The sequence below is a fragment of the Bombina bombina genome, chromosome 6, assembly GCF_027579735.1.
Source record: "Bombina bombina isolate aBomBom1 chromosome 6, aBomBom1.pri, whole genome shotgun sequence".
Classification (NCBI taxonomy): domain Eukaryota; kingdom Metazoa; phylum Chordata; class Amphibia; order Anura; family Bombinatoridae; genus Bombina; species Bombina bombina.
This window is the reverse complement of record NC_069504.1, coordinates 375,000,915-375,027,182: the sequence shown is the minus strand read 5'-3', so window position 1 is coordinate 375,027,182 and position 26,268 is coordinate 375,000,915. Positions and strand designations below refer to the sequence as shown.

The following is a 26,268-nucleotide window of genomic DNA, read 5'->3' as shown; positions in this document are numbered from 1 at the left end:
GTAAACATATATTAATTAATATAACTGTGTTTGGTTATGTAAAACTGGAGACTGGGTAGAAAAGGGATTATCTATCTTTTTAAACAATAACATTTTTCAGGTCCACAGTCCCTTTTAAAAGACTATGGAGGAAAACATTTAATATTTGTGATCTAGATAAAATAAATATAATTGTAAACTATCAAATATTGCTTTTTTTCTTTTTAGTATTGTTTGTTGCGTCTTCATCAGATTACCCCATGGTCTTGAGATCTGTGTGTTGTAACACTGTTGAATTGTTTCTAACACTGCTGACATATGATGCTCAAATCACATGCGGACTCTTGAACCTACCACAGTATGCTTTTATTGGGAGGAGCTAATAGGAGAAATATGTCAATTTGATAATAGATGTAAATTGGAAAGCTTTATAATTCTACAAGCTATATAAATCATGATCGTTTCATTTTGACTTCCATGTCTTTTTAAATATTTATCTCTGATAGTTAGTAAACCATTTTGATGCTTTTGTGTAAAGTTGTTGAATATGAAACTAAACAAATATTTGCTTGCTATTTTAATAAATGCTTACAGCTTACGAGCACTAATATTTCCCTATGCACACTAGTTAGTTTAATTTGCACCTGTTGTCATAGCATGCCTCTTCTTTTCAGGTGGTGGGGGAAACAGAAAAGGGAAAAGTAAAAAATGGCGTCAAATGCTACAGTTTCCTCATATCAGTGAGTGTGAAGAGCTGAGGAGAACCTTTGGTGAGTTGTGTACATTAAGGCACCCATAGCCATGGAAAAATACATAAGTGTAGTGTTCTAGCTATATGATTGCTGAAAAACATCCTGCCCACTCACTGAACTGTTGGCTAAGTTATTGCATTGCTTCCTCTCTTGCCTTGGTTTTTTTTGACCACTTCCTGTAGAATCTGGGTTTGTTTAATTAGATGATGATGTGCATTTTTGTCTGTACAGTTTGATATCTAAGTAATATATGAGCTCCATGAAAACTATGAACATTAGTGTGTGTGTATATATATATATATATATATATATATATATATATATATATATATATATATATATATATATATATATATATATATATGTGTGTGTGTGTATTCATTCATATTGTGTTAGGAGAGTATATAGACCATGCTAGCGTCTCAAATAATATATATTGTACTTAGAAAGAAAGGATCCCTAAATATATATGGGACCAAAGGACAAGGCTGCACTGGTTACCACTTTTGAAACCAAACGTTTTTATTAGGAAGGAGATAGGAACTCTGGGTATGCCTATTAATACAAAATAAATTGCCACATAAAACCAGACAACAGGCAGAGCTGATGGTGTTTACATTACTGCAGTGATCACAAAAAGAAAAATAAAGTTCACTGTTCCATGCTAGCATGTGCTCTCACAGCCAAAACTAGGCCGACTTGCTTTCTGGGCACTTGGTGTAATTTACACGCTCTGGTAGGGAAACAACCAAGAACCGTCCTTAATAAACTGCTATAATCCGGGCACTTAGGTGTTAACACACGCTCCGGTTTGCTACTAGTCTTGGATAGACTGATGACAAATTTTCAACAGGCCGTATGCTATACACAGTCCTCAGGGAACAAATACCGGGTGCAAAACTTAAACCGCACGGCTTACCTTCACCATTCTGACAATTTGGGCTGATACTTCCAGGATATCACTTGCCTCAATATCTTTTGCATGATGTCTGTGCCAAAGCGGTTCTTCACTTGCTACTCACCGGAATTACCACTACTTGTGAATAGGTACTCCCAAAACGGCTTTTTTTTTTTTTTTTTTTTTTCTTTTAAAGGGACAGAATGGTCAAAATTGAAATATCATTGTATTTCAATGTGAAATTATAAATATTTTTGCAAAATACTTTCATTATCAATATTGCTTCGATTAAGTTATTGGCCTGTGCACCAGTATTCAAACACCACGCCTGCTCAGAGAGTCAGTGGCTTGTATGACACACATTATGTCTTCAGAGAAGAATACTGGTGCATGGGCCCTCACACACTATGTGCATTTGCCACAGAAAACAGTAATACATTTTACTAGAAGCATTTTTGCTAATGGAAGTATATTGCAAAAATACTTCTATTTCAAATTGAGGAGCAGTCATGCACATTTCAATGTTGACCTTTCTAGCCCTTTAAGAACCCTGTAATACAGTAAATGGGGAAACATTGGTGGTTGGGTCTTTTATAATATCTTTGATTGTGGTAACCTCTAGTACATTATATACTTTTTGTGTTGCGCTATTACATAAATAAATCCGGCGCCAAAAATTGCAGAGAGCCGCTGCCTACATATCTTGCCAGTGCTATGTTTGATGTTTGTGAATTGTATTGATGGTCTTTTAATGTTATATTCTTTGCCAACACTAATCGATTCTTTGCAAAGAACGCAAGTTTGACACCTCTGGTTTAGAAAATTAATGTCTAATACAAGCATTTGCACATACCTTCTAAAAATAATATGCAGATGGTTTTTTGTTTTTAAATAATAGTTGTTGAAACATTGAAGAAACAATGATAAAGTGTTTACATAAAGTAATGGCTGCCATGTTGTAACATGATATTCTAAGTTTTAAAGCCTGTTCTCTTCCAAGTGCAGTTATGGACGGTTATACATGAGCTGATTGTTACAGTCTAACATGGTTTAATGTCAATTTTAAAGTGAAGGTAAACTTTGGTGAATAAAAGCCCGTTTTTTTAAAAAATACTATTAAAAACAGGGGCACTTTCATTCATCAAAGTTTACAAAGCAGCTGTTTTGTTTAAAAAAAAAAAAAAAAAAAATTTACTTTTTTTTCTTTTTTTTCTTCACAGCCAGAGCACCCCCCCCCCCCCACACGGAGATCCTCTATTTACACATCAGCAATGTCTAATCCTTCTTCCTCCAATCACATCTCCTCCTCCCCCCCCCCCCCCCCCCCGGGGGTAGTCATTGCCTGATGCCATGCTGTGATTGGAGGAAGCAGGATTAGTCATTGCTGACGTGTAAATAGAGGATCTCCGTGTGGGGAAGCTTTTCCTTTTTAAATAACTATTTTCTCTAAGTAAATATAAACTCGCCTAAAATCTTTCTTTGTGTTCGGTGTCTCTCATCAATCCACCTTTTTCTTAGCAGGTGGCTGTACACATTTATATGGCCTACCTTTTTTAATTTATCTCTTGTGCTTTTCTCCGCTAATTTTTTTTTTTTTTTTTTGTCTCTCAGGGAGAGATTATCACAGTCTTTGTGACAGACAGCCAATTGGAAGACTCCTTTTTCGTCAGTTTTGTGAGACTCGGCCAGAGCTGCTTCGATGTGTTCGCTTTTTGGATGCAGTGGTAAGAAACTGCAATGCATGGCTTGCAGAGAATGCAGATCTATTTTATGGTAGGGGCATGATTTGCTTCATGAACACTTTTATTTACTTTTTCTTAAAGGTAGAATACGAGGTATCGCCTGATGAAAAGCGTAAGGAGTGTGGGCAGCTACTTATACAGAAGTATCTTAATCACGAGGTATGGAAATGTGCCAATGCCTTCCAAATCTAAGTGGCACTTTACACAATATAGTAATAAGATATGGAGGTGATTTTGTGGTTTAGAGAGTTTTAAATACTATGCTATGTCGGCAAAAGCTTATGAACACAACTGTCACATGCATCCTAAACTACTTTTTTTTTTTTTTTTTTTTTTTTTTTTTTTTCTTTAAAATTGACTTTTCTTTCTAGGGTTTCACCTTTGAAAAATGTTTTCAAGAGACAGGCATATGTCTATAATATATTTTCGGTCTTTTTTTTTTTTTTTTTTTTTCATTGGTTCATAATTTCTGTGTAAAGCAGAACTATCTTGAGTTTGTTGTTGTGCTAACTCTGTGCAACCTGAAATGCAGAACATCCAACTGATCAATTTAACAGTGCTGTCTCACTGGCCTCCATTTGCAGAGTGAAGATTACATCTCAGAAGTTCCGGAGCAGCTAGTCAGCTGCTGCACTGAGAGTCTGGAGAATAAACCATGCAAAGAGCTTTTTAAAGATTGCTCTAAGTAAGTAGCTGTCTATAAATAGCAAGTGAGTGTAATGGGATAAAGTGTACAGTGTGCATGCAAATGTAGGCAAAACTAATTTAATGTGTGTATGTCTAGGGAATCTGTTAATTCTAATATACAAATTACAAGAGTAAACACTTAAATAGCTAAACAAACCTTTGTTTTGTGGGAGAATTTCATATTTGTTTCACATAATTCTTATTTATTTGCAGACTTGTCCATGACTTCTTGAGTGTGGCTCCATTTTCAGATTACCTTGATAGCATGTTTTATAACCGCTTTCTGCAGTGGAAATGTATGGAGAGGTAAGAGCACATGTGGCAATAAGATTCTATATGTGATTCAGCAGGTAGTATGGAGCTAACAAAGGAAAGTATAATATTGCAGACGCAGCACTGCAACAAATTTTGTTTTTGCACGCCACCTTGGACAAGAGTACCAAGATGTCCCACACTATGGCTATCTCAAATTTGTGAATGACTATGCTTGTTTTAGTTCCTGAGAATTTTTTTTTTTTTTTTTAAACTCTAGAGAACCAATTACAAAGAATACGTTCCGGCAATACAGAGTTTTGGGCAAGGGAGGCTTTGGAGAGGTGAGATCTGCTGTGTTGAAGTTTGTGTGTTTCAGATCTTCTTCTGCAAAATTTTTTTTGGTTCTCATTTCTGTGCTCTTTCTCTAGATCTGTACCCCTAGGACCTTCCTACAGATTTCATAATATACAACAAAGAAGCCACTTTATATCTAATCCCAGACCTGTTTGGTGGATCATCTGCACTAGCTTTTACCCCATATAGGACTAAATATTACAGCAGTTTACAGAAAGTTTCAATTTCATAGTATTTGCATCTGTAACTTGGGACAGCTTGGTGAGGGGATAGGAACAAGTGTAAACAAAAAAAAAATTTCATTTTGGCAATGTTTGCATATAATACAGCTTATAATGCAATTTTAAGGTAGTTTAATATAATTTTAAATACTTTTGTACTTCTAACACCATCAGGAGAAAAGTACAGTCATTAGAAATGTAATAGTTTTCAATAAATATAGACTAGCATTTGCATTTTAGAACACAAATAACAAACCAAAGAAGTAGGCGGATAAGATATTGACTTATTGAGAAGAAAAAAAAATTGTGGTTTTTAATTTTGTTTAAGAAAAAAAATATTAATGGAAGTCTGGATTTTGGGGTAATTCTGGGTTTGTACCTGTAGTTCATTCACTGAGGAATGATTAGCCAAATGGACACATTTTATGTATCCTTGTCAGACACAGCCCTTCTTTATCCTCAGCTTCTCATTCTCTTGCTTTTTTTTCCCACCAGCTGATTACCCTCCTATCTGCACTTTTACTTGTCCTCTTTCTCCCCCCCCCCTTTCTCTTTCTTTTCTCTCTTCTTGCAGAAGGGTACCAGTGATTGATAGCGCTGGATGGGGTGGTTGAGGACTTTTTCAGGCCACTTCTCCAAGCAGGGAAAGCTGGCTGTCTCTGTGCCCACACTGAATTACTTTCCCTTCAGGTCTGTGCCTGCCAAGTACGAGCAACAGGAAAAATGTACGCTTGCAAAAAACTAGAGAAGAAACGAATTAAGAAGCGGAAAGGTGAATCTATGGCCCTAAATGAGAAGCAAATCTTAGAGAGAGTCAACAGCAGGTTTGTAGTAAGTACAGATCCATCTGGAAGTCAAATGGCTTGGAACTAAACTTAATTTGGTGGGTCAAGTATTATGTTCGTTATCACAGTCCACAAATACATTTTGACTCCTTGTATTTAAAGAACATTTAAAATATTGAGCCCATAGTTGCTAGAGACTATACAGTTGTCTTGCAGCTTAGAGTCCAAAACGATGATGGGATATAGTTATTTATGACTAAACAGATGTTACAAAAGTGCTATTAAGCATAAAAAACATTTGTTGCACTGTTTGCAAACCTCACATAGTATTTAATATTGTCATTGATTTAAAAGAGAATGACTGACTAGATTTTTTTTTTTTTTTTCATGGTTAGAGAAGATCTGGGAGGGATGGTTACACAATACTGTATCAGTAGTTAAGTGATTCATGCAATTGCTAAATCAACTTTACGCATGTATTGGAGGAGCTAGCCTAACGCATGTGAACCAATAACGAGGCATATATGCAGCCACCAATCAGCAGCTAGGGACGATGGTGCATTGCTGCTCCTGATCTTACTTAGGCTTGATTTTCAACATACAATACTATGAAAACTAAACACATTTGATTATAGATGTAAATTGAAAAATTTTCTTAAGTTGCATGCTCTTTCTGAATTTGAAAGTTCAATTTTGGCTTTACGTTTTTTTTTTTTTTAAAGTGTGTGTATATATAGCATGCACTTTTTATTTTTTATTTATACACACACTCGTGTACAGCAGATATTCAGAAGAATGTGACAAGTAGGCTTGACATGAAGTCAGTCCTCTTACAGACTACCCTTGGACAAAGGCTTTTACATAGGCTCTTGTCTATCTGTAAATGGCTGAGCAAATCCTTAAAGGGACAGTTCACCCAAAAATGTTCTCCCCTTTTAAATTGTTCCCAATGATTCATTTTACCTGCTGGAGTGTATTAAATTGTTTACAAGTAGCTCCTTTACCCCTATTTTGGCATTTGAAATAATTGATTTAGCCTGTGGTATCCCAACCTATACTGAAAGTTTCTATACTGGAGTATATTCTATTGAATAGCCTAAGTAAACACAGCCAGCAAAAGAGATTACACTCTCAGTGGGGGGCATGATAGTTAAGTAATACAATTTATAATTTTCCTTTGTTCTCTCTAAGTATTGAGCTTTGGTTTTCTAGATAAATATAAGATAAGCAAGCAAGTCTGTTTACATAAAAGTGATAACATAATGAGATATATTACCTGAAGCTCAACCCATTCTAATAGGCTGTGCTTTAAAAGCACAAAACCAGCTACTTAATATACACCAACTGAAAAATGCAATTTCTCATAAATTTTATACTCTGCAGCTGGTATAACAAGTCATTGAAAATACATTCATATAAAAACAATTTTACAGTGTACTGTCCCTTTAAGAGGCATGGAGCTAAGCTGATATGTCTGCTTTAAAAATGGCACAAAGAAATGCAAGCTTATTTAAAGTTTGCTTAAAGGGACAACATTATTTAAAAAAAAAAAAAAAAAAAAAATCCCTGGAAAAAAATGAAGAAAAAGCGTGGTGTGTGTGTGTGTGTGTGTTGGTTTTTTTTTTTTTTTTTTTTTTAACTGAAAGAGCCAAATTATTAAATAGAAAATTGGCAAACCTTGGCAAGTATCCACTGCTTGCTTTTCCCCAGAAGTAAACATTTTTATTAATGCAACCGGGAACTCTCTGTAAGATGTGCATATAGATATAGAATATCTCATGCTTTTTGCTTCCAAGTGCAATCCCCTTTATGGAGTGGGTACAGTTTAAAAAAAAAAACAAACCCTTCTGGACAGCTGTTTTGAGCGTAACTCTCATCAGCAGAGTGTAGGTTTGTTTTACTGCAGAGTTCACCGGTGCATTGATAAGTGTATACAGAGTACTTCTGAGGATAGTTGCCATGATTTGCTAATTTTCTATACAATAATTCTATGACTCTTACTTTTATGAAATGGAGGATTTTAATCTCATCCTCTTATCTCCACCATAACTCAAATGAGTATAGATTTTAAACTGAAAAATACGGCAATATCTGTGTTCTTCCTATTAATGCCCATTGCCACTATTATCTTTATATAATTAGCAATAAATTAAATATCTGATAATTGCTGTGGCAATTTAAGTTTAAACACATTTTATGACAAATTTTCCAAGGCACAATAAAATCAACCTGTTTAAATGCTGCCATTTCATAGGGATGACAGAATATGTTTGAGAATGCTCTTTTTAAAGGGCCACTAAAGTCCAAAATTAAACTTCTGTTCTTGTTAATTTTACTATAATAAATGGCCCTTTAAAGTTATGTATACATTTGTCTCATCCCAATTTCCTGCCAACAACAACTGGCAACATTGCAGTATTTGACTTTCATGCTCAACTTGTGATTATGAAGTTTTTCTGACAAACATTCTAGATTGGAGAAAGTGATTAAGGAGCTGGAGTGCCCTGAGGGAAATTCTATTTTTAGCTGATGCCTCACCTTACTCTACTGCAGGTTAGTCTGGCGTATACATATGAGACAAAAGATGCACTCTGCCTGGTTCTCACCTTGATGAATGGAGGAGACCTGAAGTTTCATATATACCACATGGGTGAAGCTGGATTTGATGAGGCCCGTGCAGTATTTTATGCTGCAGAAATCTGCTGTGGCCTTCATGACCTGCACCAAGAGAGAATAGTGTACAGGTATGTAAAAGCAGTAAGTGACCTGTAATAGAGACTGAGCAAAACCTTCGCCTGGAACATGGGAGATAACTCTTATTTAAATGGATATTTAAAGTTTTTATAGAAGTATGATTAATAAAAATTATGTTTTTTTTTTTATGAAAATGTAACCATCATTGTATATGTAGAAACCTACAGCCAAAACTGATGATTCAATCTTTAACATTTTGTTATGGAGAGAGATTTTATTGTAGTTGGTGACTCAATACATGCTTGAGGCAGTTTTAGTCCAGATGTTGGTCTGCAAGTGCCTGTAGCACTGTCCTGTAATCTGTAGCGTAAAAATGTGGAAGTCAGACTCGCACTTCACCTACTGAACACGCGCTAAATTTTATACAAATGTACTTTCATGCCAGAGTTTGTCTTTTAATCAAACGTTAATCATGGAAATTCTAAAATTTAAAGGGACAGTCTACACCACAATTGTTGTTGTTTAAAAAGATAGATAATCCCTTTATTACCCATTCCCCAGTTTTGCATAACAAAGTTATATGAATATGTTTTACCTCTGTGATTACTTTGTATCTAAGCCTCTGCAGACTGCCCCTTATCTCAGTGCTCCTGACGGGCATGCAGTTTAGCCAATCAGTGCAGACTCCTAAATAACTCCACGGTGGTGAGCACAATGTTATCTATATGAAGCACATGAACTAGTACTGTCTAACTGAAAAACTTTCAAAATGCTCTGGGCTAAGAGGCAGGTTTCAGCGATTTGGAAATCAATTTGAGCCTACCTAGGTTTAGCTTTTCAAAAATACCACTAAGTGAACAAAGCAAATTTAATGATACAAGTCAATTGGAAATTTGTTTAAAATTGCATGCCCTATCTGAATCATGAAAGTTTAATTTTGACTAGACTGTCCCTTTAAACTTAATTTAATATAATATTTGTTTATTTTATAGTTGCTTAATTTGAAAAATGAAAAATTAAACTTTCATAATTCAGGTAGAGCATTCAATTTTAAATATACTTTAATTCGCTTTGTTCTTTTGGCATCCTTTGTTGAAAAAGCGTACATAGGTAGGTTAAAGGGACAGTCAACACCAGAATTTTTTTTGTTTAAAAAGATAAATAATCCCTTAAAGGGACAGTCTAGGCCAAAATAAACTTTCATGATTCAGATAGAGCATGTAATTTAAAACAATTTTCCAATTTACTCTTATCACCAATTTTGCTTTGTTCTCTTGGTATTCTTAGTTGAAAGCTTAACCTAGGAGGTTCATATGCTAATTTCTTAGACCTTGAAGGTCACCTCTTTTCAGAATGCATTTTAACAGTTTTTCACCACTAGAGGGTGTTAGTTCACGTGTTTCATATAGATAACTTCAGGTGCACGAGCACAATTGTTATCTGGGAGCAGGCACTGATTGGCTAAACTGCAAGTCTGTCAAAAGAACTGAAATAAAGGGGCAGTTTGCAGAGGCTTAGATACAAGATAATCACAGAGGTTAAAAGCATATTAATATAACTGTTGTTTATGCAAAACTGGGGAATGGGTAATAAAGGGATTATCTTTCTTTTAAAACAACAATTCTGATGTAGACTGTCCCTTTAATTACCAATTCCCCAGTTTTGCATAACCAACAGTTATAATTATACATGTTTTACCTTGTATCTAAGCCTCAGCAGACTGCCCCCTTATTTTAGTTATTTTGACAGACTTACAGTTTAGCCAATCAGAGTTGTCTCCATGGTAAATTCACGTACTTAAAGGGACAGTTCACCCAAAAACTTTCTCCCCTTTAAATTATTCCCAATGATCCTTTTTACCTGCTAGAGTGTATTAAATTGGTTGCAAGTAACTCCTTTACTCATATTTCAGCATTTGAAATAGCTGATTTAGCTTGTGGTTTCCCAACCTATACTGAAAGTTTTGATACTGGCGTATATGCTATTGACAAGCCTAAGTAAACATCCAGCAGAAGAGATTACACCCTCAGTGGGGGGGCATGATAGTTAAGTCATAAAATGATAATTTCTCCAACATAGGTGTGTCCGGTCCACGGCGTCATCCTTACTTGTGGGATATTCTCTTCCCCAACAGGAAATGGCAAAGAGCCCAGCAAAGCTGGTCACATGATCCCTCCTAGGCTCCGCCTTCCCCAGTCATTCTCTTTGCCGTTGTACAGGCAACATCTCCACGGAGATGGCCTTAGAGTTTTTTGGTGTTTAAATGTAGTTTTTATTCTTCAATCAAGAGTTTGTTATTTTAAAATAGTGCTGGTATGTACTATTTACTCTGAAACAGAAAAGAGATGAAGATTTCTGTTTGTAAGAGGAAAATGATTTTAGCAACCGTTACTAAAATCGATGGCTGTTTCCACACAGGACTGTTGAGAGGAATTAACTTCAGTTGGGGGAAACAGTGAGCAGACTTTTGCTGCTTGAGGTATGACACATTTCTAACAAGACTTGGTAATGCTGGAAGCTGTCATTTTCCCTATGGGATCCGGTAAGCCATTTTTATTAAATAAGAATAAAGGGCTTCACAAGGGCTTAAAGACTGGTAGACATTTTTCTGGGCTAAAACGATTGATTTATAAGCATTTTTAATAGTTTATAGCTTTGAGGAGTTATTTCATTCTTGGGAATTATGTTAAATAACCGGCAGGCACTGTATTGGACACCTTTTTCACTGGGGGCCTTCTCTAATCATAGGCAGAGCCTCATTTTCGCGCCTCTATTGCGCAGTTGTTTTTGGGAAGCAAGGCATGCAGATGCATGTGTGAGGAGCTCAGATACATAGAAAAAGCTTACTGAAGGCGTCATTTGGTATCGTATTCCCCTCTGGGCTTGGTTGGGTCTCAGCAAAGCAGATACCAGGGACTGTATAGGGGTTAAATATAAAAACGGCTCCGGTTCCGTTATTTTAAGAGTTAAAGCTTTCAAATTTGGTGTGCAATACTTTTAAGGCTTTAAGACACTGTGGTGAAATTTTGGTGAATTTTGAACAATTCCTTCATACTTTTTCACATTTTCAGTAATAAAGTGTGTTCAGTTTAAAATTTAAAGTGACAGTAACTGTTTTATTTTAAAACGTTTTTTTGTACTTTGTTATCAAGTTTATGCCTGTTTAACATGTCTGAACTATCAGATAGACTATGTTCTGTATGTGAGGAAGCCAAGGTTCCTTCTCATTTAAATAGATGTGATGTATGTGACACAAAATTTAGAGAAAATGATGGCCAAGATGATTCCTCAAGTGAGGGGAGTAAGCATGGTACTGCATCATCCCCTCCTTCGTCTACGCCAGTCTTGCCCACACAGGAGGCCCCTAGTACATCTAGTGCGCCAATACTCCTTACTATGCAACAATTAACGGCTGTAATGGATAATTCTATCAAAAACATTTTAGCCAAAATGCCCACTTATCAGCGAAAGCGCGACTGCTCTGTTTTAGAAAATACCGAAGAGCATGAGGACGCTGATGATAATGGTTCTGAAATGCCCCTACACCAGTCTGAGGGGGCCAGGGAGGTTTTGTCTGAGGGAGAAATTTCAGATTCAGGGAAAATTTCTCAACAAGCTGAACCTGATGTGATTACATTCAAATTTAAATTGGAACATCTCCGCGCTCTGCTTAAGGAGGTGTTATCTACTCTGGATGATTGTGACAATTTGGTCATTCCAGAGAAATTATGTAAGATGGACAAGTTCCTAGAGGTCCCGGGGCCCCCCGAAGCTTTTCCTATACCCAAGCGGGTGGCGGACATTGTAAACAAAGAATGGGAAAGGCCCGGCATACCTTTTTTGTCCCTCCCCCTATATTTAAGAAATTGTTTCCTATGGTCGACCCCAGAAAGGACTTATAGCAGACAGTCCCCAAGGTCGAGGGGGCGGTTTCTACTCTAAACAAACGCACTACTATCCCTATAGAAGAAAGTTGTGCTTTCAAAAATCCTATGGATAAAAAATTAGAGGGTTTGCTTAAAAAGATGTTTGTTCAGCAAGGTTACCTTCTACAACCAATTTCATGCATTGTTCCTGTCACTACAGCAGCGTGTTTCTGGTTCGATGAACTAGAAAAGTCGCTCAATAAAGATTCTTCTTATGAGGAGATTATGAACAGAATTCATGCTCTTAAATTGGCTAATTCTTTTACTTTAGACGCCACTTTGCAATTGGCTAGATTAGCGGCGAAAAATTCGGCTTTTGCTATTGTAGCGCGCAGAGCGCTTTGGCTAAAATCTTGGTCAGCGGATGCGTCTTCCAAGAACAAATTGCTTAACATACCTTTCAAGGGGAAAACGCTGTTTGGCCCTGACTTGAAAGAGATTATTTCAGATATCACTGGGGGTAAGGGCCACGCCCTTCCTCAGGATAGGTCTTTCAAGGCTAAAAATAAACCAAATTTTCGTCCCTTTCGCAGAAACGGACCAGCCCCAAGTTCTACATCCTCTAAGCAAGAGGGTAATACTTCTCAAACCAAGCCAGCCTGGAGGCCAATGCAAGGCTCGAACAAAGGTAAGCAGGCCAAGAAACCTGCCACTGCTACCAAGACAGCATGAGATGTTGGCCCCCGATCCGGGGCCGGATCTGGTGGGGGGCAGACTTTCTCTCTTCGCTCAGGCTTGGGCAAGAGATGTTCTGGATCCTTGGGCGCTAGAAATAGTCTCCCAAGGTTATCTTCTGGAATTCAAGGAGCTACCCCCAAGGGGGAGGTTCCACAGGTCTCAATTGTCTTCAGACCACGTAAAAAGACAGGCATTCTTACATTGTGTAGAAGACCTGTTAAACATGGGAGTGATTCATCCTGTTCCATTAGGAGAACAAGGGATGGGATTCTACTCCAATCTGTTCATAGTTCCCAAAAAAGAGGGAACATTCAGACCAATCTTAGATCTCAAGATCCTAAACAAATTTCTCAAGGTTCCATCGTTCAAAATGGAAACCATTCGGACAATTCTTCCTACCATCCAGGAAGGTCAATTCATGACCACGGTGGATTTAAAGGATGCGTATCTACATATTCCTATCCACAAGGCACATCATCGGTTCCTAAGGTTCGCCTTTCTGGACAAGCATTTCCAGTTTGTGGCACTTCCATTCGGATTAGCCACTGCTCCAAGAATTTTCACAAAGGTACTAGGGTCCCTTCTAGCGGTGCTAAGACCAAGGGGCATTGCAGTAGTACCTTACTTGGACGACATACTGATTCAAGCGTCGTCTCTACCTCAAGCAAAGGCTCATACGGACATTGTCCTGGCCTTTCTCAGATCTCACGGGTGGAAAGTGAACGTAGAAAAAAGTTCTCTATCTCCGTCAACAAGAGTTCCCTTCTTGGGAACAATAATAGACTCCTTAGAAATGAGGATTTTTCTGACAGAGGCCAGAAAATCAAAACTTCTAAGCGCTTGTCAAGTACTTCATTCTGTTCTTCTTCCTTCCATAGCGCAGTGCATGGAAGTAATAGGTTTGATGGTCGCGGCAATGGACATAGTTCCTTTTGCGCGAATTCATCTAAGACCATTACAACTGTGCATGCTCAGTCAGTGGAATGGGGATTATACAGACTTGTCTCCGACGATACAAGTAGATCAGAGGACCAGAGATTCACTCCGTTGGTGGCTGACCCTGGACAACCTGTCACAAGGGATGAGCTTCCGCAGACCAGAGTGGGTCATTGTCACGACCGACGCCAGTCTGGTGGGCTGGGGCGCGGTCTGGGAACCCCCTGAAAGCTCAGGGTCTTTGGTCTCGGGAAGAATCTCTTCTCCTGATAAATATTCTGGAACTGAGAGCGATATTCAATGCTCTCACGGCTTGGCCTCAGCTAGCAAAGGCCAAATTCATACGGTTTCAATCAGACAACATGACGACTGTTGCGTATATCAACCATCAGGGGGGAACAAGGAGTCCCCTGGCGATGGAAGAAGTGACCAAAATAATTCAATGGGCGGAGACTCACTCCTGCCACTTGTCTGCAATCCACATCCCAGGAGTGGAAAATTGGGAAGCGGATTTTCTGAGTCGTCAGACATTTCATCCGGGGGAGTGGGAACTCCATCCGGAAATCTTTGCCCAAATAATTCAATTGTGGGGCATTCCAGACATGGATCTGATGGCGTCTCGTCAGAACTTCAAGGTTCCTTGCTACGGGTCCAGATCCAGGGATCCCAAGGCGACTCTAGTGGATGCACTAGTAGCACCTTGGAGCTTCAACCTAGCTTATGTGTTCCCACCGTTTCCTCTCATTCCCAGGCTGGTAGCCAGGATCAAACAGGAGAGGGTATCGGTGATCTTGATAGCTCCTGCGTGGCCACGCAGGACTTGGTATGCAGATCTGGTGAATATGTCATCGGCTCCACCATGGAGGCTACCTTTGGGACAGGACCTTCTTGTTCAAGGTCCGTTCGAACATCCGAATCTGGCCTCACTCCAACTGACTGCTTGGAGATTGAACGCTTGATTTTATCAAAGCGAGGGTTCTCAGATTCTGTCATTGATACTCTTGTTCAGGCCAGAAAGCCTGTAACTAGAAAAATCTACCATAAAATATGGAAAAAATATATCTGTTGGTGTGAATCTAAAGGATTCCCATGGAACAAGATAAAAATTCCTAAGATTCTATCCTTTCTTCAAGAAGGTTTGGAGAAAGGATTATCTGCAAGTTCTTTGAAGGGACAGATTTCTGCTTTATCTGTTTTACTTCACAAAAAGCTGGCGGCTGTGCCAGATGTTCAAGCTTTTGTTCAGGCTCTGGTTAGAATCAAGCCTGTTTACAAACCTTTGACTCCTCCTTGGAGTCTTAATTTAGTTCTTCAGGGGGTTCCGTTTGAACCCCTACATTCCGTTGATATCAAGTTATTATCTTGGAAAGTTTTGTTTTTGGTTGCAATTTCTTCTGCTAGAAGAGTTTCAGAGTTATCTGCTCTGCAGTATTCTCCTCCTTATCTGGTGTTCCATGCAGATAAGGTGGTTTTGCGTACTAAACCTGGTTTTCTTCCGAAAGTTGTTTCTAACAAAAATATTAACCAGGAGATAGTCGTGCCTTCTTTGTGTCCGAATCCAGTTTCAAAGAAGGAACGTTTGTTGCACAATTTGGATGTAGTTCGTGCTCTAAAATTCTATTTAGAGGCTACTAAGGATTTCAGACAAACATCTTCCTTGTTTGTTGTTTATTCTGGTAAAAGGAGAGGTCAAAAAGCAACTTCTACCTCTCTCTCTTTTTGGCTTAAAAGCATCATCAGATTGGCTTATGAGACTGCCGGACGACAGCCTCCTGAAAGAATCACAGCTCATTCCACTAGGGCCGTGGCTTCCACATGGGCCTTCAAGAACGAGGCTTCTGTTGATCAGATATGTAAGGCAGCGACTTGGTCTTCACTGCACACTTTTACTAAATTTTACAAATTTGATACTTTTGCTTCTTCTGAGGCTATTTTTGGGAGAAAGGTTTTGCAAGCCGTGGTGCCTTCCATCTAGGTGACCTGATTTGCTCCCTCCCATCATCCGTGTCCTAAAGCTTTGGTATTGGTTCCCACAAGTAAGGATGACGCCGTGGACCGGACACACCTATGTTGGAGAAAACAGAATTTATGTTTACCTGATAAATTACTTTCTCCAACGGTGTGTCCGGTCCACGGCCCGCCCTGGTTTTTTAATCAGGTCTGATGATTTATTTTCTCTAACTACAGTCACCACGGTATCATGATTTCTCCTATGCAAATATTCCTCCTTTACGTCGGTCGAATGACTGGGGAAGGCGGAGCCTAGGAGGGATCATGTGACCAGCTTTGCTGGGCTCTTTGCCATTTCCTGTTGGGGAAGAGAATATCCCACAAGTAAGGATGACGCCGTGGACCGGACACACCGTTGGAGAAAGTAATTTATCAGGTAAGCATAAATTCTGTTTTTCCATTGTTCTCTCTCTGTATTGAGCTTTGGTGTTCCAGACAGATATAAGATAAGGAAGCAAGTCTGTGTACATAAACGTGATAACATAATGAGATCTGATATTACCTGAAGCTCAACCCATTGTAATAGGCTGTGGTTTCAAAGCACAAAACCAGCTACTTCAGATACACAAATAAACCCGAAAATGCAATTTCTCAAATATTTTATACTCTGCAGTTGATATAACAAGTCATTTAAAATACATTTATGGAAAAACCATTTTACAGTGTACTGTCCCTTTAAGCTCAATGTTATCTATATGAAACACATGAACTAATGCCCTCTAGTGGTGAAAAACTATCAAAATGCATTTAGATTAGAGGCGGTCTTCAAGGTCTAAGAAATTAGCAAATGAACCTCCTAGGTTTAGCTTTCAACTAACAATACCAAGAGAACAAAGCAAAATTGGTGATAAAAGTAAAATGGAAAGTTGTTTAAAATTACATGCCCTATCTGAATCATGAGTTGTTTTTTGTTTTTTTTTGGACTTCACTGTCCCTTTAAGAAGCGGCAATATACCACTGGGGAGTTAGTTGTGAATTGGTGGCTGCAGCTAGTTGTTGTTGTGTGCCTATACAGAGAATGAAACCAATTTGATAGTAGATGTAAATTTTGAAAGTTTGCGTGCTTAGTCGGAATCATTAAAGCATAATTTTTGGGCTTTCATGTCCCTTTTGTCATTACTTTTTCAAATATCGTACTTTATTTTCTGACTATAGTGCCCCTTTAAGTTTTTAAAGTGAAACTATAAACCAGCAGCAGATCTTATACCTAACATTCTGTCCCTCACTGGTTGACAGGGATAACTGTCACAGAGAAAATGCAATGTAGAACTTTTTTAAATAATTGACCCTTTAAGATAAGAGGCTGCCTTGTTGGTGACAAATTATTTTAAGACTGACGTAAATTAAGGACCTCAAAAAAAAAAAAAAAAAAAAAAATGTTAAATATACCATACCATTACATCTGTGCAGGCTATAATAGTTTATACTGTGTTCCTGGTTTTGTAAACTACAGTCTTAGCATAGATGTTATGATTTTAAAACTGATTTGTAATGCAGATAAGACTATTAAAAAACAAAAAAACAAAAAAAAAAAACATTTAAGGTCAGAATTATACTCATTGTTATTTAAATACAGCATATTTTGAACAACTTTTCAATGCAGGGAGTAAAAGTGATATATTTTATTTTTTTATCCTCTCACTCTTCCTTGTGCAGAGATTTGAAGCCAGAAAACATTTTGCTGGATGACCATGGTAAGTATTCCTTTTTTTTTTTTTTTTTTTAAATTAATTTTGACTTTGTAAAACAGGATTTTATTAACATCTTAAAGCTCATGCAGATGTTCCATATAACACAATTCTGTGTTCTAAAACAGGGCACATCAGAATTTCAGACCTGGGACTAGCTATGCATGTTCCAGAGGATCAGACAATCAAAGGAAGAGTTGGCACAGTTGGATACATGGGTAAGGCTAAAGAAAATGAGCAGTGATATTGCAGAAGTGGAGTGACTGGGTAAAAGCATGTTGTGTGGCTTTGTCTTACAGCTCCTGAGGTGGTGAGAAATGAGAGATATACATTTAGCCCAGACTGGTGGGGGCTTGGATGCCTGCTGTATGAGATGATTGAGGGGCAGTCCCCTTTCCAGCAACGGAAGAGGAAGATAAAGCGTGAGGAGGTAGAGAGGCTGGTGAAGGAAGCACAGGAGGAGTATTCGGTTAAATTCTCTCCTGAGGCAAGATCTCTTTGTACCATGGTAAGTGCATAGATTGGATGACTCATTCTGTTCTAATATATTGTAAAATGGTATGTTGTTCACCAACATCACCATGGAACTTGATATTTTTTTAGGCCTGTGTAAGATGCAGAGAAATATAAACGGATAATTGCTTACATTAATTATGGTGTGTAGTTATCATAATGTGACTGATTATCTATCAATTGTGATTTATTTTATACAATTTTTATATTCTTATAAACTCTCATAAGTTTTACTACTCCTTGAAGTTTGGTTATTTACCATAGAGGTACATTTTGTTGTAAAATCATTCATGAGGCAAGAAGCAGATTAAAATCTTCTGCATTAAAGGGATATTAAACACTTTGAGATAGTAATATAAAATGTTTAATTGCGTTCAAAATAAAACTTTGCAATATATATACCATATTTTTTATTTTTCCCTCTTCCTGTAATTTACTTTGAATATTGTGGGCTTTCCCATTCTCCTGAGTTTCTATAAAGTATTGGGCAATAGGTTTGTGCATTCGTCATTACGTTGCAGAAACAAATGATGAATATGGCCGCGGGTAGCAGCATTTGTCTTTTTGGATGTTTGTTTGAATGTACAACACTGAAAGGAAAGTTAACGTGTGGTTATACATAAAACTGACCAATTCCAAATATGTAAAATTCAATTCTGATTGGGAAACAAATCTGCAATATAACAGTCTCTTTAAACCCCCTGTGTCTGGCTGAGGCTACCCGTTGAGTGTCGTATGTAAAGTGTACATCCTGGGACTCAATTCCCTCGTATAAGCGTCTATAAACTTAAGCACATACCGTGGGTGCCATAACTTGCCTCAGTCTTTCCTTGGGTTCCCTTATACAAAAACTGCAGTGTTTCTATGCAAATACATGAACACTTGAACAACTTCTAGTCCGGTTAAGCCGCCAGTCATTCCGGCCTTCAATCTCCTTGTCCCGCTTGCAGGTAGTACTGTGATGTCACACTGGGGGTGTGTATACAGAACCCAATAGGTGGTTTGCTAGCGTTGCACTGGATGAGCGAATTATGCCCGTCAATGACTATAATGGATTTAAAAGGATGAAATACGCTCATATAAATGTACCCTTTATTTCTCTACCAATATTGACAGCAGCCAACTATGCATCAAAGAATGGGTGATGCGCAGCACAACCGACTAACGCGTTTCAGCAATCTGTAGTAATCATAGCCTGACAGGTGTACAATTCCGCTCATTTTAAAAACGTCCTTATTCGCTAAGGAAAATGCGCATCACTCCTATCAATCCTGCCTACCACGATAAGTGTTATTTGAAACAGGTGAAATATTCTGATTATATGGACTGGTACATTGATTTACATCATGGTATTTTATTATTCTTATTTGACTACATCATGGATACAATAAGTGCCAATATTGCTAAATATATAGGACAACAGGCAAAATATTCACAATTACAATCAACACGTGTGTGTGTGTGTGTGTGTATATATATATATATATATATATATATATATATATTCGCTTATTAATGCTATCATCCCATATAAAATCCACTAAAGTTTTTAATATGACTAAGACAATATACAATATGTTATAAATATCCAGGGCCGCCCAATAGTCAGTGGGATAGGGTCATTGTTGGAGCATCTGTCCCAGTGGCTTGACTCAATACTCCAACCTTTGGAAACATCTTTACCGTAACGTTAGGGATACCAAACCTATTCTGATTTATGCAGTCAGTAGTGTAAAGACACTTATGGTTGGGTTAGGGTGGATGTAGTGTCTTTATATTCCTTAATACCCCATGATGAAGGGCTAATGAGCGATTTTCTCTTCACTGACTACTCCTGACGAATTTCTGGAATAGGTATTAACAATTTTTTTTCCAATTTCAGGGTATTTTCTATCTCCAAAGATGTGGAACGGCTCCATCATATGTCAACCTATTTTTAGGTTGGTGGGATTTCTTTCACATCTTTGGAGATGGAAATCCCTACAGGTGTTACATCCAGACTTACCAGAGATTCATTGATGATCTCTTGTTATAAATGGGAGTGGTCCTAGTGACAGTGTACAACAGTTTGTTGATAGGTTAAATTCAAGCCAGGTTGGCCTTCGGTTCACATTTGAAAGTCATCCCACCAACATTAATTATATCTGGACCTCACTTTGATTGGATCCAGCAATAGGAGTATTGTTACAAGGGTGCACAGAAAGCTAATCTCAGGGAATTTCTTACTCCATGGTAGAAGCTGTCACCCTAAACATAACGCTGCTGCGGTGGCCAAATGGCAATTTACGTGTTTAAGAACGAACGTTCAGAGTGGGAGGAGTTTTGTCATCCAGCAGATGATTTGGAAAGGAGATTGAAAGATAGGGGCTACACCCATAAGGTAGTTACCAAAGAAAGGAAACGGGTGGGATCCAGATGGAGAGAGCACCTCTTGCAAGGACACCAAAAGATGATCAAAGTGTTTGGGGATATTGCGCACTGTAACTTGTTACAAAATTTCCTTAGATAGCTACCATAGTCTGTGAACATTTTCCCTATTTTGGCTGCAGATGATAGGCTTACGGATCTTGTTAACCCCTTAATGACAACTGACGTACCAGGTACGTCATGCATTAACAATCAGTTAATGACAATGGACGTACCTGGTACGTCAGTTGTCTAACAGAGTGCTGGAAGTGATCACAACCACTTCCAGCAGCTCTGAGGTTATTGCAGTGATGCCTCGATATGGAGGCATCCTGCAATACCCCTTTACAAGCTTCCGATGCAGAGAGAGCCACTCTGTGGCCCTCTCTGCTCTGGTAGCGATGGTGCCGTTTGACCGGGTGGGAGGAGGGAGCGTGTGCGCGCGTGCATGTGGACGCGTGTGCACGCACGCGCACGCATTAGCCACACTGACACCAATGAAGTTAGGAAGGGGGAAAAAAAGTTAAAAATTTTTTTTTCCATATAAAAGGATCTGGGAGAGGGAGGGGGTGGGGGTATTGTGGGGGGGCTGCTACACTACAGAAATAATTAAAAATAAAAATAAAAGTTAAAAGTAAAATTAAAATACTTTGGTTTGTGGGGACAAACTGGGTACTGGCAGACAGCTGCCAGTACCCAAGATGGCGGTAATTAGGTAGGGGAGAGGGTTAGAGAGCTGGAGGGGGGGATCAGGGAGGTTGGTGCTAAGGAAGGGGTTCATCACAACTAAAATATTTTATTATTTTTATTTTAAAAAAAACAAAAAACTTTTATTTAGTACTGGCAGACTTTCTGCCAGTACTTAAGATGGCAGGAACAATTGTGGGGGAGGGAAGAGAGCTGTTTGGGAGGGATCAGGGGGTGGGATGTGTCAGGTGGGAGGCTGATCTCTAAAATTAACCCTACAAGCTACCTAATTTAACCCCTTCACTGCTGGGCATAATTCACGTGTGGTGCACAGCAGCATTTAGCGGCCTTCTAATTACCAAAAAGCAACGCCAAAGCCATATGTCTGCTATTTCTGAACAAAGGGGATCCCAGAGAAGCTTTTACAACAATTTCTGCCATAATAACACAAGCTGTTTGTAAATAATTTCAGTGAGAAACCTAAAATTGTGAAAAATGTAAAGTTTTTTTTTTATTTGCTCGCATTTGGCGGTGAAATGGTGGCATAAAATATACCAAAATGGGCCTAGATCAATACTTGGGGTTGTCTACTACACTACACTAAAGCTAAAATTAACCCTACAAGCTCCCTAATTAACCCCTTCACTCCTGGACATAAAACACGTGTGGTGCGCAGCGGCATTTAGCGGCCTTCTAATTACCAAAACGCAACCACAAAGCCTTATAAGTCTGTTATTTCTGAAAAAGGGGATCCCAGAGAAGAATTTACAACCATTTGTGCCATAATTGCAGAAGCTGTTTATAAATAATTTCAGTGGGAAACCTAAAGTTTGTGACAAAATTTGTGAAAAAGTGAACTTTTTTTTTTTTTTTTTTATCGCATTTGGCGGTGAAATGGTGGCATGAAATATACCAAAATGGGCCTAGATCAATACTTTGGGATGTCTTCTAAAACAAAATATATACATGTCAAGGGATATTCAGGTATTCCTGACAGATATCAGGGTTCCAAAGTAACTAGCGCTAATTTTGAAAAAAGTGGTTTGGAAATAGTAAAGTGCTACTTGTATTTATTGCCCCATAAATTGCAAAAAAAGCAAAGAACGTGCAAACATTGGGTATTTCTAAACTCAGGACAAAATTTATAAACTATTTAGCATCAGTGTTTTTTGGTGATTGTAGATGTGTAACAGATTTTGGGGGTCAAAGTTAGAAAAAGTGTGTTTTTTTTTTTTTTTTTTTTTCCATTTTTTCCTCAAATGTTATCATTTTTTTTTTTAGTAAATTATAAGATATGATGAAAATAATGGTATCTTTAGAAAGTCCATTTAATGGCGAGAAAAACGGTATATAATATGTGTGGGTACAGTAAACGAGTAAGAGGAAAATTACAGCTAAACGCAAACACTGCAGAAATGTAAAAATAGCCATTGTCATTAAGGGTAAGAAAATTGAAAAATGGTCCGGTCATTAAGGGGTTAAAGATGGTTTAAGATGTAGTTCAAGGAAATTGCCCCACTTTGGTGTCATTACTTTCCTTTCACCATCACAATTGAAATCTGACTGAATCGCTATCAGTTCCTGGATGAGTTGCTCAGGGATGTATAGGTGTGATCATAAAAAAATGGAAACAGTGTAAATATATTGATAAGACCAGAATTTTTACATCATATAAAACTGGGAAAATGTTTAACATAAAATCTTGTATGACGACTCAAGTCATCTACCTCATTGGATGTGATTCTTGTGGGGTATAATACACAGGGCTCACATCAAGGGACATTAAGTCCTGATCCAGGAACATTTCTCTATTAGCCAGGGAAAGTCCTCCACTCCTCTTGTTCGTCACTTTGTTGAGAATCGCAATGGTGATCTTAACACCTTTAAGTGGTGTGCCATTGAAAAGTTTAATAAACCTGAGAGAGATGGTGATGTGTAAAGACTTCTGGCTAAGAGATTTTCTGGATATTTATACTCAAGACCAGGGTACCAGATGGTCTGAACTCTAGATATGACCTTTTCAATTATTGGGAATAGTAGTTGTCTTTTGGCCCCCGTTCCATACACTCTATAGGGTACAAACTCCAGGACTCAGAAAAATAAAAATTCCAACATTTAATTCAGACAAGGTTTATAAACATGACATCCACGTAACATGCACAGCGCTGAGTTGTGAGCAGAGGAGACAGTTAAAACACATGCAAACGCGTTTTGTGCGCATGCACACTTGTTAACTGTGTTATTTATATATACATACATACATACATACACACTGTATATGTATGTGTGTTCACTCACACACACACTTTTTTATTATTTATAGGCATCTGGGCATTTGCTAGTCAAACCATGGGTATAACTTATGGGAAGTTCATAGTTTTTTTTCTTTTGATAAAGAATACAAATAGGCAGACAAATAGGTCTGTTATTTTTAAGGCATTGTATTTCATTGTTGCTTCTAGTGCATAATCTTTATATACTGTATGTACAATACTTACGACAATCTCCCTTTTGGAGAAACACAATATATGATATGCAATATGTTTGAGTCAGATTGTCAACTACTGTAGTGGATTTTATATAGGACTTGTTGGTAAGCCTTCCCAGAGGGCAGTCTATATGTTGTAAATACTACCCCCTAAGCTATAAAAAATAGAAATACAGAAAAAAATAAACACATTATCCAAAATAAAAAATTAAACCTAATCCCTATGAAAATTAAAAAAGCCCCCCAAAATAAAAAACACCCCCTAATCTAATGCTAAACTACTAATAGCCCTTAAAAGGGCTTTTTGTAGGGCATCACCCTAAGTTAAACATCTTTTACATTAAAAATAAATGAATTCCCCCCCCCAACAGTAAAACCCACCACCCACTAAACCCCCCAAAATAAAAAAAAATAACACTAATAAACGTAATCTACCCATTGCCCTGAAAAGGGCATTTGTATGGGCATTGCCCTGAAAAGGGCATTCAGCTCTTTTTCAAAGTGCCCAAAAACCCTAAGTTAAAAACAAAAAAAAAAACAAAAAAAAACCACTAAAGCCCCAAACAGGTACTCACGGTTTCAGAAGTCCGGCGGAGAAGGTCTTCTTCCAGGCGGGTCCATCATCTTAATCCACAACGAAGACGGAGCGGAGGTCCGGAGCGGTCTTCCCAGATGTGGCAATCCTGGGTGGCGGCGGTCCTCGGCAGCAGGGGTCCTCGGCGACATGGAGGCTCCTCTTCATCCGATGTCTGTGGTATACTGAATATTGAATGCAAGGTACCGCTATCAATTTGGGGTACCTTGCATTCCAATTAGCTGAAGTTTTCAGAACAGCCAATAGGATTAGAGCTACTGAAATCCTATTGGCTGTTTAAATCAGCCAATAAGATTTCAGTAGATCTCATCCTATTGGCTGATTTTGAAAATGTCAGCCAATAGGAATTCAAGGTACCCCAATAAATAAGGGGTACCTTGAATTCTTTCTTCAGTGTGCGGCGGACGATCGCATGAAGAGGAACCTCCACACCTTCATTGAGGAGGAGCACCGCCGGCGATGACTGCCAACGAGGATTGCCACTTCTGGGAAGACCACTCCGGACCTCCACAACGCCTTTGCTGTGGATGAAGATGGACCCGTCTGGAAGAAGACCTTCTCCGCCGGACTTCTGAAACCGTGCGTATCTATTTGGGGCTTTAGTGTTAGTTGTTTGTTGTTTTTTTTTTTTTTTTTTTTTTTTTTATTTATTTTTTAACTTAAGATTTTTTTTGGGCACTTTGAAAAAGAGCTGAATGCCCTTTTAAGGGCAATGCCCATACAAATGCCCTTTTCAGGGCATTGGGTATATTAGGTTTATTGATGTTCGTTTTTTTTTTTATTTTGGTGGATGGGGGGTTTTACTGTTATGCATGCCCGATGGTCATTCCCTGATAGGAAGATGGTCCATTGTATCCGTTCTTTACGTATAGGGTATCCTTCTAGCAAAGCTGGGTATAGTGGGTCATGTAACAGATACTAGATGCTAATCTAAACTGTTTAAAGACGGTTCTAAAACAGTGTAGGTATGATAATATCCAGCTTAGGGGAGAAGCAACTCCTGACCATCGGGCATGCATATCAACTGAGGTATAAATATGCTAGCCTAATAAAGACACTTTCGACATCCTAATAAGATTGTTCTGGTGGATACTATTTAAATACAAGAATTCTTATTGTACCGTTAGCATTGGATCTACACAGAGAGAAGATCTCAACAGGATATCTTCAGAGTCACATAACATGTATGGGATGTCGTTATTTATATCACAGAGTGACCAATCCTCAATCTGATTCTCTTGTGCCTGTGGCCATGAGTGACCATAAGAAAACCAATTGAGGTTTGAAACCTCCCATTCTGTATACATCTCACATAAAACTATTAACTCGCCTGCATGTATAAATCCCACACCCTAAGTTAAACATCTTTTACATTAAAAATAAATGAATTCCCCCCCCCCAACAGTAAAACCCACCACCCACTAAACCCCCCAAAATAAAAAAAAATAACACTAATAAACGTAATCTACCCATTGCCCTGGCTTTAGTGTTTTTTTTTTGTTTTGTTTTTTGTTTTGTTTTTTGTTTTTAACTTAGGGTTTTTTGGGCACTTTGAAAAAGAGCTGAATGCCCTTTTAAGGGCAATGCCCATACAAATGCCCTTTTCAGGGCATTGGGTATATTAGGTTTATTGATGTTCGTTTTTTTTTTTATTTTGGTGGATGGGGGGTTTTACTGTTAGGGGGGGGCTTTGTTTATTTTTAAAAAAAAATGTATTTATTGAGGATTACAAGTAAACAAAACATAAGAATTCCACTGTATAATAACAAAAATATAGAGGCAATATATTTCATAACCGTGCTCTCTGGGAATAAAGTTTGTTTTTTGATTACAGCAGTAAGTAGTTTTAGGGAGAGTTTGCCTAAACTGAACACAGTGGAAGTAGCCCTTGCATCATGAAGTGACGTTAGGGGGCAAGCTGGATTATATCCGTATTCTAGGATATTCGCTCTTACTGTTTAAGCATATCTAGGA

General features: G+C 38.2%; 1 protein-coding gene across 3 annotated transcripts in view; it reads left to right on the top strand.

Moving 5' to 3' along the window:
• Positions 1–26,268, top strand: part of GRK6 (G protein-coupled receptor kinase 6) — a 185,526-nt gene that overhangs the window by 2,734 nt on the left and 156,524 nt on the right. Inside the window, exons 2-12 of one of the 3 annotated variants that reach the window (XM_053717069.1) lie at positions 654–749; positions 3,241–3,353; positions 3,453–3,530; positions 3,956–4,056; positions 4,272–4,364; positions 4,591–4,654; positions 5,579–5,719; positions 8,227–8,417; positions 17,574–17,611; positions 17,734–17,823; positions 17,905–18,113. In XM_053717069.1, the coding sequence (XP_053573044.1) occupies positions 654–749; positions 3,241–3,353; positions 3,453–3,530; positions 3,956–4,056; positions 4,272–4,364; positions 4,591–4,654; positions 5,579–5,719; positions 8,227–8,417; positions 17,574–17,611; positions 17,734–17,823; positions 17,905–18,113 (1,214 nt within the window). Of the gene's footprint in view, positions 1–653; positions 750–3,240; positions 3,354–3,452; positions 3,531–3,955; positions 4,057–4,271; positions 4,365–4,590; positions 4,655–4,912; positions 4,929–5,462; positions 5,720–8,226; positions 8,418–17,573; positions 17,612–17,733; positions 17,824–17,904; positions 18,114–26,268 lie in introns of those variants that run through there. The other 2 variants (XM_053717070.1, XM_053717071.1) reach the window with 2 other exon arrangements.